General features: G+C 35.5%; 1 protein-coding gene across 1 annotated transcript; it reads left to right on the top strand.

Moving 5' to 3' along the window:
• The first annotated feature begins 4,270 nt into the window (after positions 1-4,270).
• Positions 4,271-18,667, top strand: acss1 (acyl-CoA synthetase short chain family member 1). The gene is made up of 14 exons (XM_028439393.1): positions 4,271-4,702; positions 6,048-6,144; positions 6,235-6,434; positions 7,158-7,333; positions 7,524-7,676; positions 7,753-7,900; positions 8,141-8,278; positions 11,022-11,114; positions 15,674-15,786; positions 16,171-16,297; positions 16,675-16,802; positions 18,085-18,148; positions 18,242-18,363; positions 18,445-18,667. The coding sequence occupies exons 1-14, from the start codon at positions 4,411-4,413 to the stop codon at positions 18,628-18,630; spliced, it is 2,037 nt and encodes a 678-aa protein (XP_028295194.1). The 5' UTR covers positions 4,271-4,410; the 3' UTR covers positions 18,631-18,667.
• The last annotated feature ends 95 nt before the right edge of the window (positions 18,668-18,762 follow it).

Genomic DNA, 18,762 nt, shown 5'->3' with positions numbered 1-18,762 from the left:
CTGTGGTGAAATTAAGTAAGGCATGAAAAATTAGAAAAAGTGACAATCACCCATAACCAGAGGTAAGGCTATAGTAAGGCAAAAAATTTGAAAAAATATGATTTTTTTTTTTCTGAGATAAGGCTATCACAGACCCTAAAACTAGTGCAAATATGATGTGCAAACTTAAACTGTGGTGAAAATTAAGTAAGGCATGAAAAATGAGAAAAAGTGACAATCACCCATGTTCAGAGGTAACGCTATAGTGAGGCAAAAAATCTGAAAAAATATGATTTTTTTTTTTCTGAGATAAGGCTATCACAAGACCCTAAAACTAGTGCAAATATGATGTGCACACTTAAACTGTGGTGAAAATTAAGTAAGGCATGAAAAATGAGAAAAAAAATACAAACACCCATAATCAGAGGTAAGGCTATAGTAAGGCATAAAATTTGAAAAAATATGATTTTTTTTTTTCTGAGATAAGGCTATCACAAGACCCAAAACTAGTGCAATTATGCTGTGCACACCTAAACTGTGGTGAAAATGAAGTAAGGCATGAAAAATGAGAAAAAAGTGACAATCACCCATAATCAGAGGTAAGGCTATAGTAAGGCAAAAAATTTGAAAAAATATGATTTTTTTTTTTCTGAGATAAGGCTATCACAAGACCCTAAAAACTAGTGCAATTATGATGTGCACACTTAAACTGTGGTGAAAATGAAGTAAGGCATGAAAAATGAGAAAAAAGTGACAATCACCCATAATCAGAGGTAAGGCTATAGTAAGGCAAAAAATTTGAAAAAATATGATTTTTTTTTTCTGAGATAAGACTATCACAAGACCCTAAAACTAGTGCAAATATGATGTTCACACTTAAACTGTGGTGAAAATGAAGTAAGGCATGAAAAATGAGAAAATGAGAAAATTGACAATCACCCCATAATCAGAGGTAAGGCTATAGTAAGGCATAAAAATTTAAAAAAAAATGATTTTTTTTTTCTGAGATAAGGCTATCACAAGACCCTAAAACTAGTGCAAATTATGATGTGCACACCTTAAACTGTGGTGAAAATGAAGTAAGGCATGAAAAATGAGAAAAAAGTGACAATCACCCATAATCAGAGGTAAGGCTATAGTAAGGCAAAAAATTTGAAAAAATATGATTTTTTTTTTTCTGAGATAAGGCTATCACAAGACCCTAAAACTAATGCAAATAAGATGTGCACACTTAAACTGTGGTGAAAATTAAGTAAGGCATGAAAAATGAGAAAAAATTGACAATCACCCATAATCAGAGGTAAGGCTATAGTAAGGCAAAAAAATATGATTTTTTTTTTTCTGAGATAAGACTATCACAAGACCCTAAAACTAGTGCAAATATGATGTTCACACTTAAACTGTGGTGAAAATGAAGTAAGGCATGAAAAATGAGAAAAAAGTGACAATCACCCATAATCAGAGGTAAGGCTATATAGTAAGGCAAAAAATTTGAAAAAATATGATTATTTTTTTTCTGAGATAAGGCTATCACAAGACCCTAAAACTAATGCAAATATGATGTGCACACTTAAACTGTGGTGAAAAATAAGTAAGGCATGAAAAATGAGAAAAAATTACAAACACCCATAATCATAGGTAAGGCTATAGTAAGGCAAAAAAATTGAAAAAATATGATTTTTTTTTTTCTGCGATAAGGCTATCACAAGACCCTAAAACTAGTGCAAATATGATGTGCACACTTAAACTGTGGTGAAAATGAAGTAAGGCATGAAAAATGAGAAAAAAGTGACAATCACCCATAACCAGAGGTAAGGCTATAGTAAGGCAAAAAATTTGAAAAAATATGATTTTTTTTTTTCTGAGATAAGACTATCACAAGACCCTAAAACTAGTGCAAATATGATGTTCACACTTAAACTGTGGTGAAAATGAAGTAAGGCATGAAAAATGAGAAAAAATGTTCCAAAGTTTTTTGTGCCTAACCTTCTCATTGGGGTGTTTTTCAGTTTTTTGTCTAGTTCCACTTATTTCATGCAATCTCATCTGTTGACCCTCACTTTCTCTTCTTTTACATTAACATGAGTCTGGTACAAGTAAGAATTGAACCCCTGCCTGCCCGTGAACAGAGAGCCAATGCCACACGTTACTATAGAACTACACCCTTAGTACTTATAGCGCTTATGGCAGTGCACATGGTGTTTTTTTTAATTTTTACTTTTCAGGTATTGCAGTGGGAAAACATTGCTGATTTAAAGTGTTTACACATGTTGTTTCCATTGGAGGACTGGTATTTGAACCCTGGGTCTGCTGTGCCAGAGTCACAGCTTGGCACGCTGCACTAAAGCTCCTCTTTCTGCTGACACATCTCATAGAGTATTTTACTTTTAATATAGAGCATGAAACTTGACAGCTGTGACTAAAGGGTAGTTGCTGAGTGAGACATCAGGGATGTTTACAACACATTACATTTGTGGATTATAGCTAAATTTTTAGCTATTCACACAGCAAGTATTGAACCCATGCTTTGTTAGTTAGAGAACTATTGCCACAAGGAAAGCTAAACCCTGTCACACTCTCTGATGACAATGATTTGTGGTGTTTATAAATCAAAAACTGTGACCTGGAGTCTTGTTTTTTTTTTTTTGTTTGCCTTCGTGCAGTGTTCTTTCTGATTTTTGGTGTTGATCTGATTTTCATGCATTTTATAACTCTTAATACAGTCTTAAACCCATGTAAGTGTGTTCATCATATTTGCTCTAGTTTTTAGGTTTCCTTCAATAGCCTTATCTAAAAAAACATGTTTCAAACATTTATAGCCTTACTATAGCCTTACCTCAGATTTTGGGTGTTTTGTCACTTTTCATTTTCAACTTTTTTCTCATTTTCATGCCATAGTTCATTTTTTGTCCCAGTTAAGTGTTTACAAACAAATTTACACTAGTTTTATTGTCTTGTGATAGCCTTAACTCAGAAAGTAAAATTGGTGTTACACATGCAGCAAAGGTGACAAACACCCGAAATCAGAGGAGGGCATAAAAATTGGGACAGCACGTGTGAGTGAGTTCTTTAGTGTGGATGTTTAGGGGAAGCACTCAGAAATCCATCTAACTGTGCTTTTCATGCTGTTCTGAGGAGTAGTGAAAGCAGTGACTCCTAAAACAAGTATTTTATATTATATTATATTTTATACATATATATATTATTAATACTTTTTACCATATAGATTCAACATTGACATTGTATTTTTGCAAGATGGTTTGTTGGCTAAACATTGCAAAAAGTTGCTATTTATTTTAGCATGAGCAACTTTACAATCAGTGCCCCATAGTTTCCATGTACCAGTATTCCACAAGTTCTTAAAAAATATAAAATATCTGGAATTTACTGGTTTAAAAAAACCCTTTCTCACTATTGAAGGGGCATTTGTTTTACTTTATTACTTAAGTACATTTAGTAGTAGAAACGTCCCAATACAACTTTTTCACTCCCGATATGATACCGATATTGCAGCCTTGCGTATTGGCCGATACCGATATTGATCCGATACGATATCAGCACAAATCAGGCATACTTTTATTACTTATTTTGTAGTGTGGAATGTTAGAAAAGGCTTGATCAAGTGATGTTACTCAAACAGAGAACAATAGTCAGCAACAGTCGATATGAGAAAAACTGACCCATTTATTATTAACCAATTGGTTACATACATTTTCATTTTCAACATAATATCTACAGTATTCTACAATTGAACAAAATAAATGAAAAATAAATGATAAGACCAGTACCAACGTTAAGGTGCATTACAGCCATACATATGATTCTCCAAAAGTAGAACATAACACAACTGAATATTCAACACAAGTCATTTTATTTCATCTTCTTAAATTGAACAATTAATATTCAGTCATTATCTTTGCATTTAACTCAAATTAAACATAAAATTATGTAGCCTTAAAGGCAATAAATAATTTTATAGTAAACGTTTGTATTATTGATACTGTATGATTAATACTAATATATGATGATTACATTGTTAGTAAAGAAAAATAATAAAGTTGAAATTAGAAAAAAAAAAAACAAGTAATATAAATAAATAAATACAAATCAAATAATTAACTTGCCTGTGTTATATATAACTTTTATGACATTTACCACAAAAGGAGCTTGGAAATAAATTCCTCATTTTTCCACGTACCCCGAGGAGTACGCGTACCCCTGGTTGGGAACCACTGTCCTGGTACACACACACACAGCTCCAGCCTTGTTTACAGACAGAAACAGTCGGCATATTGTTAAGGAACCGCCCTTTAACACATCCCTCCTCAGGCCCTTCCTCTCTCAGCTAAACAACTTTCCTCCACTCTGAAGTTTCACATTCTTCCTCTCAGATGTTCTTCTGAAACACAAAAACCCACTCAGACACTCGCTATGTGGCCGTGTGTGGTCTCCTCCTTCAGCCGTCGTCTGGTGGCATCCCTCGGTGTCTGCGGGCGGAGAAAGTGTTGTGGCACCGCGGCGTTCATGCCAGAGGCGCCCGCTTTTGAAGGAGTCCGGAGCCGCTCGGAGCTTCGGGACTTCTCCGTGTCCGACAGTGAGCGGTTCTGGGCGGCCGTGGGGAACCAGAGGCTGAGCTGGATCAGCCCCTTCCACACGGTCCAGGACTGTGACCTGACCCAAGGGAGGATCAAGTGGTTCGAGGGAGGAAAACTCAACGTGTCCGGTGAGATACAGTAATGGATCTGAGATGTTATGGTGTAGCTGGGCTGTTGACATGATAAACACCTTCACAGAGATGGGATGCCAGATATGTTTCTCCTCCCAAAACAATCCACCAAATATGTAATTTCTGCACGAATACATAAGTTTAACAACATGAGAATCTTCTTTAATTGCAAAACGATATCCAAAACCAACATGCAAGCAGAAAACAGCACAATTCAGCAACATTTTATGACATAAAAACGTAGTTTCTTTAAGGTTGTTTTTAAAGAAACCACGTTTCTGCAGTTTTATTGGCGGGAAATTATCAAACGTATTTGGCAACACTGAGTGTCAAACTCTTCAGCGGCAAATTTGATCTACATCTAAAACAGTGTTTTTCAACTTTGGGGTCGTGACCCCATTTGATTTCCTGAAATGTCTAGTAATAATTGATAAAAAAAATAGACTATTATTGTAATTTTTTCCCAAGCAGTTTTTTTAATTTAATTTTTTGAACATAACATACATTAACTAACAAAGCTTTATGCCATTTAGAAAAAACAAAACAAAGGTAAAGCAAACCATCACACAATTTCCCACGCTCAAAAACCTTTAACATACAACATAAATGTTTAAATATTTTTATTATTATTAAATCACTATTTTTATTAATAAATTATTTTCTTTTTAATTAAAACATAACATATATACTTCCACTTTCTCAAATAAGAATCTAGTTCAAATAAAATGCAGTATAAAAATATCTGAGATGGTGCAATTTGTCCCTAATTCTGTATTTGTAACACTAACAAACGTAATCAGAACATAATTCTAAATTTAAAAAAAAAAAAAAAAAGTATTTGGGGTCACAATCAAAAAAGGTTGGTAACCACTGATCTAAAAAGAATAAAAACCTCAAACTTGTAACTTTGTATTTTTTGGGGCAAATAGGTGCAACAGTCTTCTGAAAAAATATTACCTATATTAACAAACTAAATACAGTGTAAAAATGCATTTTTGCATCACTTGGTAGATTTTTTAGCTATTTTTTCAATATTTGTAAAGTAAGTAAGTAACATTTCACAGACAAAAAAGGCACAAAGTGCTTCACAACACAGCTTAAAATAAAAAAAGTACATTAAATACACAGTTTAGAATGAAAAAGATACACACATTATAAAAGACCAAGACAACATAAAATCATAACAGCCCAAAGTAAAAGTGCCAAATTGCAGTGAATATGTTTGGCTCCGGGGCCAAAGTTTAATCAGTCGTTAAATCATTTCTTTGTAGGGGCCATGAAGAGCTATCTCTTTATCTTTATGTTATCACTCATGATCTGTTTGTTCTGTCTGTTGCAACAGTTAACTGCTTGGACCGCCATGTTCACACCAGTCCTGACAGGGTGGCCCTGATCTGGGAGAGAGATGAGCAGGGGTCAGAGGTCAAATACACCTACAGGTCTTGGATTTCAAAGTCTATCTTTGTGTTGATACAGATGTTTTTTTTTGTTTCTAAGGCGGTGTAGGTTTAATATATTCGTCTTTTCAGGGAGCTGTTGGAGATGACGTGTCGATTGGGAAATGTTTTGAGGCGACGGGGGGTGAAAAGGGGCGACTGCGTTACCATCTACATGCCCACGTGTCCTCTGGCTGTGGCGGCCATGTTGGCCTGTGCACGCATCGGTGCAGCACATAATGTGGTGTTTGCAGGTTTCAGTGCAGACGCTCTGGCAGAGCGGATCAGAGATGGTGAGAAAACACTTTGATAGACAATCATCCATCCAACCATCCATCCATCCATCCATCCATTGTCTGATCCAAAAGCCACATTATCAACATTCATGTCAGTATTAGGAATAATGACCAATCTGAACATTAATGCAGGAAAGATCAAAGGGTTTTGTGTGTTTTTGTTGTTGTTTTGTGTGTTTTTTCATGTCGTTTTGTGTGTGTTTTATTTATTTTTTGTTATTATGGATATTTCTATTGTCATTTGAATTTTTTTTGTCATTTTATGTATTTTTGTAGTGGTCTAGTGTGTTTTGCGAGTAATCTTGAGCATTTTTGTTGTGTTTGGAATCATTTTTGTGTATTTTTTTGCTATCATTTTGTATATTTTCTATCGTTTTTTGTAAATTTGTTTTCATAATGTGTGTGTGTTCTTTTTTTTAATCAATTAGTGTATTTAAGCTGTTGTTTTGTGGATATTTCTATAATTTTTTGTGTTTTGGAGTCATTTTTGTGCCTATTTTTTATTGTTTTCATAATGTGTTTTTTCTGAACCACTCGGTGTATTTTTTTTTACTGTTGTTTTGTGTATATGTCTTTCACTTAGTGTGTTTCAGGAGTCGATTTGTGTATTTTTGAATTTGCCTTTTGTTTCGTAAGTCATTTTATAAATCTTTGTTGTGTTTGGAGTCATTTTTTTTCTATTTTTGCTGTCGTTAACAGTTTATTCTTGTTACTTTGCAGCTGAGTCGAACACAGTCATCACAGTGAATCAGGGCGTCAGAGGAGGGAAATTCACGGAGCTTAAAAAGACGGTGGACGAGGCTGTGCAGAGTTGTCCCTCTGTCCAACAGGTCTTAGTTGCCATGAGAACAGATACTCCCGTTGTCATGACAGCCAGGGATGTTGCCATGGAGGAGGTAAGTGAGATAATAGAGGTCAATAAAGGGTTGATCAAAGGTCTTCCAGCTCTGACTATCCTTTTTTTTAAATAAAAAAATTCTAATAAAACTAAATTAAATACCTGCAAGTTTGCAATGAATTATAGACAATAAAGATTGCCAATAATTCCACCAATTATCATCTTCTTTTTTCGCCTGTGTTTTCTAGGAGATGCTGAAGGAGGACGTGGTGTGTGAACCTGCTGTTATGAACAGTGAGGATGTTTTATTCTTACTCTACACATCGGGCAGCACAGGAAAGCCCAAAGGCATCGTCCACACTCAGGCTGGTTACCTGCTCTATGCTGCTCTCACACACAGGGTAAGCCCCATAAAAACACAAGGATGTGTTTGTAAATCAATAACAAATTAAAATGTTCCCTCATCGTCATCCTCAGTACGTCTTTAGCTACCACGACGGAGACGTGTTTGGCTGTGTGGCTGATATTGGCTGGATAACAGGACACAGTTACACTGTTTACGGGCCGTTAGCAAACGGAGGAACCACTGTTTTGTTTGAGAGCACACCGATTTACCCTGATCCAGGTATGATGTCACCAAGAATTGTTACAAACAATCGGCTTTTTTTTTAAATTAACATCCGTTTATTTAACTTATTCCCAGTCCTGATGACATGTTGCATGATTGATTTTCTTGTGATCCAGCTTTCCTTCAGTCTTTCCCACCTAAACAGTAGCACTTTGCAGGATAATATGTAGCTGTGTCCTAGTTTTTACCTCCATTCTTATTATTTGGTGTCTCTTTGACACTCTTTGCACTCCACAGGCAGATACTGGAACACGGTGGAGCGACTCAAGATTAACCAATTCTATGGAGCTCCCACTGCGATCCGCCTGCTGCTGAAGTATGGAGACCATTGGGTGACCAAGTATGATCGCTCCACCCTTAAAACCCTGGGATCTGGTATGTGAAACATGATGCCTGGGCCTAGTATTCCTATATGTCTGCAGGGCTTTTCTTCGAAGGGGATTTTTGGTACTAAACTGGATCACAAGACTAACGTGAAAAACACTTCCTGGAACTAATGGTGTCTCTTGTAATATTCACTGAAATGCTGAGCAGTTTACGTTGATCTAACTGTAGTTGGTTTAGATTTGAATTCATAGGGAGTTGAATCACAGTTCAGGTAAAGATTACTCGAGTAGATCCACTATGATTAAACCTATTTTATAGCAATTTTAATACATGCCTCTGAGGACTGCTAAAGCTTCTACCCAGGATTAGATAAAGACATAGAATATGCCTCATAGATCATTGAATCAAACATCATTTACTCCAAAAAAAAAAAAAAAAAGGAAAAAGGATGAAAATGTGGTGTTAAAGTTTTTCATCTCCACTTTAAACATTGGCTATGTTTGAAATGTCATACTAACTTACTACTCATACTAACGTACTACTGATACTAGCATACTACTCATACTAACACACTATTCATACTAACACACTATTCATACTAACGTACTACTCATACTAACATACTACTCATACTAATTTACTACTGATACTAGCATACTACTCATACTAACACACTATTCATACTAACACAATATTCATACTAGCGTACTACTCATACTAACATACTATTCATACTATCGTACTACTCATACTAAAGTACTACTCATTAACATACTATTCATACTAACGTACTACTCATACTAAAGTACTCAAGTAAAAACACTTTTATGCATCCGTCTATGACTCCACATCCCACAATGCAATGCGCAAAACTTTGTCAATAAGATGTTAACAAGAGAGTGAAGACCAAAACAAACATTCGAGCAGCAATATCAACCTTTTTTCCTTTCTTTTTGGAGTAAATGATGTTCGATTATTGCTCTTAGGCAAACACTATGATTTTGTCTAATAACATTTTGTTCATGTGTAGCAGCTTTAAATGATACAAATTCACAGAAGAATGTAAGGGTGTTACACACACACACACACACACGTGTGTGAAGTGTAAGAGGTTGTTCTCCTCTTCTCATAACAAAGGCCTGTGTGTTGTGACGACCCTCTATGGGTCAAACCTCAGTGACCTGCATGCTGGGTTATATAGCTCACTTTGTTTCCTAGAAGGACACAGTCTGCTTACAGTAAAACACACCAGTGGTGCTTCCAGAACATTTTCATGGTGGGGGGGGCAGTGAAAATCTTGGGGTGGCACACCAAGTCCTCACTCTATGTCAGAGGTGTCAACCTCATTTTAGTTCAGGGGCCAAATACGAAGCAGTTTGAGTCTAAGTGCCGCAGATTTTAGGCTGGAAAACGGGCAATTTCAACATTAATGTCCCCAAGTTTGCACTTCCACGTATAAATGATACATTAAGTATGTAAAGAATTTGTGTATTTAGAAGGGCTGAGATATCTACAACTGAATTACTGGTAATTTACACAATAATTAATGTTTGTTCTGTCTTTTTTTTTTTACTTTCTCCCGAATTTGATAATCTAAAGGGCCGACTTTGGTGCCCGGGCCTTGAATTTGACACGTGCTCTATGTGCTAAGTGCTAACCCAAATTCATCTCTAGCCCACGGGTGGACGGGACAAAAATCTAGCCCTGGGATTTTCTGTCCAGACTAGCAGCGGACACTATGCAGAAGCCATTATTAAGTCAGTAATGCTCAATATGTGGCTTTTTGTGTCTTATTTTAATAATCATTACCCCAGAAAACCTTAAAAGGGGGAAACTTTTTTACTTATTTCCTTTGGCCATTTTGCAACTTCCTTCATCCCATTTTTGCCCTTTTTCAAAAAGTTCTGACACTTTTTTCAGACTTTAGCTTCCTTTTGCCAATAAATACCTACTTGTCCATTTTTGCAAGTTCATTTTATCCAATTTTTTATCCTTTCTTGACATTTTTTAGGCTATTTTTCATCCAAAAAAGCTAAGTTTTGCCCAATAAATACCGCATTTTTGTTTCCTTTTTTTCCTACATTTGGCCTTTTTTTGTTCCACATTTTTGCCCCTTTTCCACTATTATTTGCCACATTTTGCCTTTTTTCACTATTGTTTACCACATTTTGCCCAGTTAAGCTACCCTTTCCTATTAAATACACTTGGTTCCTCTTTATTTGCCCATTTTTGGCCATTCTTGACTGCTTTTGACCCATTTTAGTCACTTTACATTCTTTTCTTTCCATGTTTTTGCCACTTTTGGCCACTTGTTACCATGTCTGCCTCCATTTGCTCTTCAAAAAAACAAAAAAAAATGTAGCGGACCAGCCCACCAGGACAATGCCCAGGATGCCAGATGGCCTGTCCACCTCTGTCAGCCCACAGGTGTGCATTGTGTGCACCCTTGACTCTTTTTCATTTAAAAGACAATATGCATCCAATACATTTAACTCAAGTACAATACAGCTTTGTTTCATTTTTTTCAACATCATGGCTGAACAAAAAAAAAATAATAATAACAGGCTGTGCCCAAAGCCAATGTTTAAAAGATTCAATTCTGACAAAAGAAAAATCTCTCTTTTTTCCCACAGTATTAATTGCTTTGGCTTCAGACTTATAGGCTGTAATGTGCACAAACACACAGATCAGAATTAGTCATAAATAATCAGTAATAAGCCATGAAAAAGCAAATAAATCTGTGGAATGGACCAAAATAAGCTTTTATTTTTGTTTTGTCTTCTGTCTGCAGTGGGAGAGCCAATCAACACTGAGGCGTGGGAGTGGTACCACAGAGTGGTCGGGGATGGACGATGTCCTGTGGTGGACACTTGGTGGCAAACTGGTAATTCAAGCAGTGAAGCACTAGGGTTAAAATATACTCTCAGTTAGTTCAATATTACTGTTTAGTTTTTGGGTTTTTTTGCATAAAATCCATCATTAAGACACTTTTAACCAGGGTTGGGGTCAATTACATTTTTCAGTTACAATTACATTTTCAATTACCCATGTTCAATACCAATTCAATTCCAATTACAATGACCAGCATTTTTTCCCATTACAATTAAACTACAAATCTTTTTTTATCCTCAGAAAGTCATTTACATTTACGTTCTTAATTACTAAAGTTATCTATTGGTTACCTTGTTAGGCTTCCTAATCAATGAATATATAGGTTTTAATCATTTTTAAAATGGTAAAATACGGTAAAGCTTGACATGAAACATATTTTAATAATTGTTATATACATGCAGTTTGTGTAACTTGCACACTTGCATCAATTGGCCTTGGCATTAAAAACACTGGCAGGTGAATTCTAATTGAAATATTCCTAACTTTGCCAAGAGTGACTTTTTTTCTTCTTCAAATGAAATGATTTCAAAGCAGAAACAACAAGCAATGAAAATAGAACTGAGACTAAATCAGGAAGGGAAGTAGATTGGGTCAGGACATCGCCAAAAACATCTAATACAGTCATTTAACAATGTAAAAGATGTGAAGTATTGACAAGCTGGGCTATGTCGTTTGGTCTAGGACGGGACCCCCAGGGGTACGCATATTGTCATGGGGTACATGAATGTAAATTAAAAACACTGTGACAACATTGGATACTAGAATATAAATATAGCAGTTAATGTTAATGCTCGGTTAATGCCCTAATGCTAAGTTAATGCTAATGCTAGGTTATTGCTATTGCTAGGCTAATGCTAGGTTAATGCTATTGCTAGGTTAATGCTAATGCTAGGTTAAAGCTAATGCTAGGTCAATGTTAATGCTAGGCTAATGCTATTGCTATGTTAATGCTAGGTTAATGCTATTGCTAGGTTATTGCAATTGCTAGGTTAATGCTTGGTTTATGCTAATGCTATTGCTAGGCTTATGCTATTGCTAGGCTAATGCTATATTGAAGCTAATGGTAGGTCAATGCTAATACTAGGATAATGCTATTGCTAGGTTATTGCTATTGCTAGGTTAATTCTAATGCTAGATTCAAGCTAATACTAGGTCAATATTAATGCTAGGTTAATGCTATTGCTATGCTAATGTTAATGCTATGTTAATGCTATTGCTAGGTTATTGCTATTGCCAGGCTAATGCTAATGCCAATGCTAAGCTAATGCAGTGCGACACGGGCCAGCAACTGCATCCTCACTCATTTTCTTCAGGAAATACAAATATTATGCATTTATATAATAATGTTGTTATTATTATTATTATTGTTATGTATTATTATTATTATTATTATTCCTCAACAGGATAGGTAAAATTCACTGTAGGGCTACACTGTATATGACATTACATTATTATGTTTTTAAGTGCAGGAATGGGGGTATATGGCTTCAGGTTAAATGTCTGAAGGACTGTGAAAAGTTTGGAAACCACTGATCAAGAGGAACAGCAACTGTTGCTCATGTGACTAGTTTAGTAGCCACACCCTGTAACAGTTTAACTACACCATAGAAGAAAAGTGCATCAGAGGTGTGTTAAAGAGCACAACAAAAAACTATATTTTAGTATTATTTCATCCAGTTAATGATTACTTGACTGTAACATTTTGGCATCTGTCATTTCCTGTCAGTGGGGTCAAGGACGCACAATGTTAGGTAAGGAGCCATAATATTATGGCCCTTATATGATTGCACTTCCAATAAACTATAAAGTTCCTCCTTTGCACTCTTAGGCTCCTCCCACAAGCCTAAGTTTAAGGTCACGAACTCTTCCTCATACAAATCCACGTCAGCAGTGCAACAGTTTTTCTTAAAGGGGAGAGTGCTTGGTTTTTTTGTCCTTCCAGCTATAGCTGAGTTGCATAACTTCTTGGAGTGTGGTTTGGTTTTAGTGTTTAGTGAAAACACAGAAGGGGGTTGTCTCCTGCTTCTGAACACCCAAAAAAAAACACTTCATTAGGCTAAAGTTTTGACCTATTTCCTCTTTTTTCCTGATTGTCACATTGGAAAGTTGTTCATGTTTCTTTAACAACTTTTAATGCTTAAACATAAAAAGTTATTACAAATATTAAACATTTATATAATGTGCTTAACAGGGTTGGGGTCAATTATAATTGTAATCGCATAATTGATCATTAATTACAATTATGGCATCATAATTGTAATTGTAATATACTGTATATATAATAAAAAAATCTGTTGTGTCATAATTGTAATTAAATTGTAATTGAGTTCAAATAACTGACTTTGTAATTGTAATTGCCATGAAAATTCTATAAAAATTGTCGCCATGCTGCACATATGTAGTTAAACAATTATCATACTATTAATCATGTCAAGCTTTCCCCACATATTACCATTTAAAAACATATTAAAACCTATTATTTATTGATTAGGAAGCCTAACAAGATAAACAATAGATAATAAAGTAATTTGATGATTGATATTTGTTTTTAGTGTATTTTACAGCTGATTTAGGACGTGTTAGCATAAGAGATGCTAACACAAAGCTAACACAAGAGGAAGGTTAACTTTTATTAGGTTATTTATTTCAGGCTCAGTAATCATGATTAATTGTAATTGAACTTTAGCAATTGAGAACATAAATGTAATCGATTTTTTGAGGATAAAAAACAATTGTAATTTAATTGTAATGGGAAAAAATGCTGTAATTGTAATTGAAGTTTGGTACGACCAACCTTACCAACCCTGTCTTTCATCCTCATTTGCTCTAAATTAGATGCAGCAGTGCAAGAGTGGAGCAGAGCGCTGATAATTAACATACAAATGTCAAAAGTCTAATAATTAATGGACAATAATTAAACATCTGAGGATCATGAGCTTGAGAATTAGCGACACAGAAATGACCCAAATGCCCTACTTCAGTATAAAAAGGATTATACTATATTATATTCCTGGAACAGAACTTTCAATTAGGACTAAGTGGCATTATTCATAAATACCATTTGGTAGATGTGGAGGCAAGTAGCCTGTTAATTAAAAAAAAAAAAGGTTTTAATCTGCTGTTGGCAGACGGCCTCCATGTTGGATCATCCAAATGCTAAGAGGGCTGAAAAGCCCCGAAACGTACGGATTTAAAACAAAAATAGCTACTGTGTGTGTTGTAAATTAATGGCAAGCAGCTACAACACATGATAGCACTTCATATTTTATTCTTTGTTAATTCAAGCATCAAACAAAACAGGAGAAGCTTACTATGCTCTTGCTAGCAGCTTAGCTAGCTGCTAGCATGTGTTATAAATACCAGCTGCCTGTAGAGGGTTTTTTTTTTTTTTTTGCGTCACTTAAAGTAAAGCTAATAAATGTTTTATGGAAGGGGATTTAATCCACATTTCTCACAGTAGCTCTGAACAGGATGTCGCTAATGCTATTGTGGGATCATAGCATTAGCGACGGGCTAATATGTGTGTCCTACTTTAGCTATGTGTCTCCTCTGTTTCCACCAAAACCACCTTGTAGATTACCAGCATTACTGACGTCTGGGCAGGACATAATGTATTTCATTTATTTGATAAGAAAACATGTCAACAAATATCTCCTTTAAAACAAATTATTGAGGTACAACTCAAGGTTAATGAAGGGCATAAGGGGGTATTTTTTAAAGGGTAAAAGGCTTAAGTTTTTTCTTATTATTTATATTTTGCAGAGGTGAAAGCAACAGATTGCAAGTACTCACGTTACTGTAATTGAGTTTCTTTTATTGGTAGTTGTATTTTTTTGAGTATATTTTTAAATCAGTAATTTTACTCAGTAGAAGTAATTAGTTACATTTTTACACCCAACCGTTACTGAGTAAATTATTATTTTCTGTTTTAAAATGATCAACGGACTTTGTGAAACTACAAAAAAAAAAAATGAAACGACCCGACAACAGTCGAATGCATCACATCATAGCCAACCAATCAGATTAAACGTAATGCACCGTACCAAAACACCATTGAATTCTGGTTATTTTCTTACTTGTCTTAGAGTTCATAAATGTACTGTAGCTATACTTAGTCTGATCATTTTTTTTTTTAATTTTGAATTGAATCAATTGGTGTTATTTTTTTTTTTTGACAAACCTTTTATTTTATACAGATGCCTTTGTGGAAAATAAATGAAGTTCCAATTGTGCAAGATTTAGTCTCTTCCTTTTTAAGTTTATACATGAGATGTTTACTGTATGCAAGGGAACCATGGCCACATGTATTACCAATAATTAATGTGGGGGATGAAATTAACTAGTAACTTTTACTTTGAGGTCTATTTCATTGAGCTACTGTATTTTATTTTTATGACTTACTTGTACAATTTCTATCAAGTAACAGTACTTCTACTTGAATAGGCTATATCAGTGCTCTTTACACCTCTGATATTTTGTTAATACATTTGTTCCAATAGAAAAATTGTTTTAATACAAGCTTTGTTTTGCTGTGTGTTTTTTTTTTTTTAGAGACAGGTGGCATCTGCATCGCTCCAAGGCCATCAGAGCCAGATGCAGAGATTGTACCAGGGATGGCCATGAGACCCTTCTTTGGCATTAAGCCGGTGCTCATGGACACCGAGGTGTGTGTGTGTGTAAACGTGTATACAGTATGTGTGTTTGGCATGTGCTGGATGGCTGAGAATGGTTTTGAGATTAGGATTATCAATCAGTTAGCAGCTGGGTCATTTTTGATAGCCACTCTGCTCCCACCCACCCGTCACTCTGATCGTGCCAACTTCCCTGTTATAATTTTACAGCTTTTGAGGTTGTTGTTGCTTCTGCTTTGGTGAGGCACATATTGCACTGACAGTTGGAAGGATGTCTCTGACTCTGACCTTATCTCGTTTCCAGCCTCACCACCAAAATCCTCCTAAAATTCTCATGATGACAATGTACCGTAGCTTCTTGACTGTGCCTGATTCCTGTTAAACCCTAAATTAAATGACTATATTGTCTCTTTTTAGGGGAAAGTGTTGACTTCAAACAATACATCTGGAGCCCTGTGCATGGCTCAGCCTTGGCCTGGAATGGCCCGAACAATTCGCAATAACCACCAGAGGTTCATTGAGACCTACTACCAGCCTTATCCCGGTACAATGTGAACACTTTAACAAATGATGTCTGTTTCTATGTCCGTATACTTTATGTAAACCTTTAAAGGCCTTAAAATATAACACTGTACTATTTTGTGTGTTTTTGTAGTAATTTTGTATATTTCATCCATGATGAAAAGAAAACAAGTGTTATTCCCTTCATGATAGAAAATCATGTCTGTTTGGACAAACCTCCTCAGAAGTCAACAAAACAACCACAATATCACTATTATTTGGATATTGCCTGGATTTATATTTGCCCTTTAGTCATTTAGTTGTTTTTTTAACCAATAGGAGTAAAACGATGTGTGCTATTTTGATTTTTCTCTGTAGAATAATGCTCAATTGTGTTCATATTGTGTTTCTTTGCCACAGGTTACTTCTTTACTGGTGACGGTGCCTACCGCTCGGCTCAGGGTTACTACCAGATCACTGGTCGCCTTGATGATGTCATCAACGTAAGCGGTCACAGGATTGGAACAGCGGAGATAGAGGACGTAGTGGTGAGATCTATAGATATATTACTCTTTTCTTTATTTAATTATTTTCCCTGCATAAGCCTTAAGACAGAATACATTGCAATACTGGTGAAGGCAATTTGTTTATTAAGTGAGGGTTTTTAGGGTAATTTGGGTTTTTTTTGATAAAGAGATTAAGGTTTTCTAAAGGAATTGGTTGCTAACTCTTACATATTGTTCTAAATGCAATGATACCTGCAGCTAAAGAAAGCCAAAACATACATTTTCCTGAAAAATTTAACCCAGAGACAGAAAAATTAAGAAATTGAAATTGTATTTTTAATCATTAATATCAATAAACCCATAAGGTGGCCTTGATATCAATGCAGATATGGATGTTGCAACTAAACAACAAAATCCATGTATGTTTAATGTGATTTATGCAAATTTGACATGTTACTAAGCGCTAAAACATCAGCTTGAAATGCTAATTCTCTAAAGACTCTCAACGGGACTAGAACTACGAGGAGTAACACTGACGAGAACATGATGCGTGGATGCTGATTGGCTGACATCTCCAAAATGGCAATGCCCACATTTAAAAGGATATTACCTATGTTTGTTGATATAAATGACTCCAAAGACATCGCTGACATGAATCAGAAACAAAATATCATCGAAAGCAGTTTCCCATAGTATATACAGTAGTCATCGTAAAGATGTAAATCCTTGTTTCAGTCAGAAATAAAATGGGCTAAAAGTGACAAAAATAAAAATGGTGAAAAAGGTGGTGAAATGGGATTTTAAAAACCATAGAAATTAGTTCAAAGTTGCAAATTAGAGTGGCCAAAAACAGACAGAAAAAGCAGTCAAAGTGTCAATATTGGAACAATTACTTTAAAATGGTAATTAATGAGCATGACAAATCGTGAATGTGGTTAAATTGGCAAAAAATAATCATGAGATATGGTGAAAAGAGGTTAAAACAGACAATAATGGGTCAACATATGCAACATTAGGTGGGAAAAGTGGTGTGAAGAGTTTTTAGGCGCAGATGTTTACAAGTATAAATGTCCAGAAAAGGCATTGAAATTTGATGGAAAAGTGGCAGAAATGGGAGTAATGTAGCAAAACTGCATTAAAAGGAGCAAAAATATGGACAGATAAAGTGATGAAAATAGGTTAAAATATGTCAAGTTTGGTGTAGTTGCAGAAAAAGGGTAAAAATAAACAAATATGGTTGTTGTTATGAATATATTTGTAGTTTCCTGTTTCTTTGTTGAGTGCTTTATCACTTCAAGGGAATACTTTAGCTTTTTTTTTACAGAATCAATGTTCTGCTGTGGCCGAATCTGCAGTCATTGGGTTTTCCCATGACATCAAGGGTGAAGGTATCAACCAATCAATATAAAGCACTCATATTAGACTTTGTAGCTTTTAAACAAAAAATGGCTCGACATGTGCATCGTTCTCTTCTCTTTCAGGGGTGTATGCCTTTGTGGTGCTTAAGAAGAATATAGACATTAAAGAGGACGACTTGTCCAGGCAGCTAAACAAAATGGTGTCAAAGAAAATTGCCAAATACGCGTGTCCAGACGTTATCCAGGTACCTCTGCTTCTCCATCAGCAGACTGGTTCTGCTCCCTGACTCCATTCACTCATGGTTTTCATTTCTTTATGTTAACAGTTGGCGAATCGACTGCCAAAGACGCGCTCTGGTAAAATCATGCGGCGGGTGCTGCGCAAAGTGGTGGAACGCGACCTCGACGGTTTGGGCGACCTCAGCACGTTGGATGATCCAACGGCGGTTCAGGAGATTGTTGAGGGACACAATGCGATTCTTAGAAAACAACAACAAAAACAACAACCATGATGACAATGTAAAGTTAAAAAAAAAAAAAAAACCAAAATCAGATATGAACTCTCAATTTGCACATTATGAACAGATTTTCCTCACTCACGTCCTGTTTTATTGTGAAACACTCATCAGTGCCTATATTGGGGC

Source organism: Gouania willdenowi, chromosome 24, assembly GCF_900634775.1.
Source record: "Gouania willdenowi chromosome 24, fGouWil2.1, whole genome shotgun sequence".
In the NCBI taxonomy this organism is placed as follows: domain Eukaryota; kingdom Metazoa; phylum Chordata; class Actinopteri; order Blenniiformes; family Gobiesocidae; genus Gouania; species Gouania willdenowi.
The sequence above is the reverse complement of the archived record's forward strand: the minus strand, read 5'-3'. Positions and strand labels throughout refer to the sequence as shown.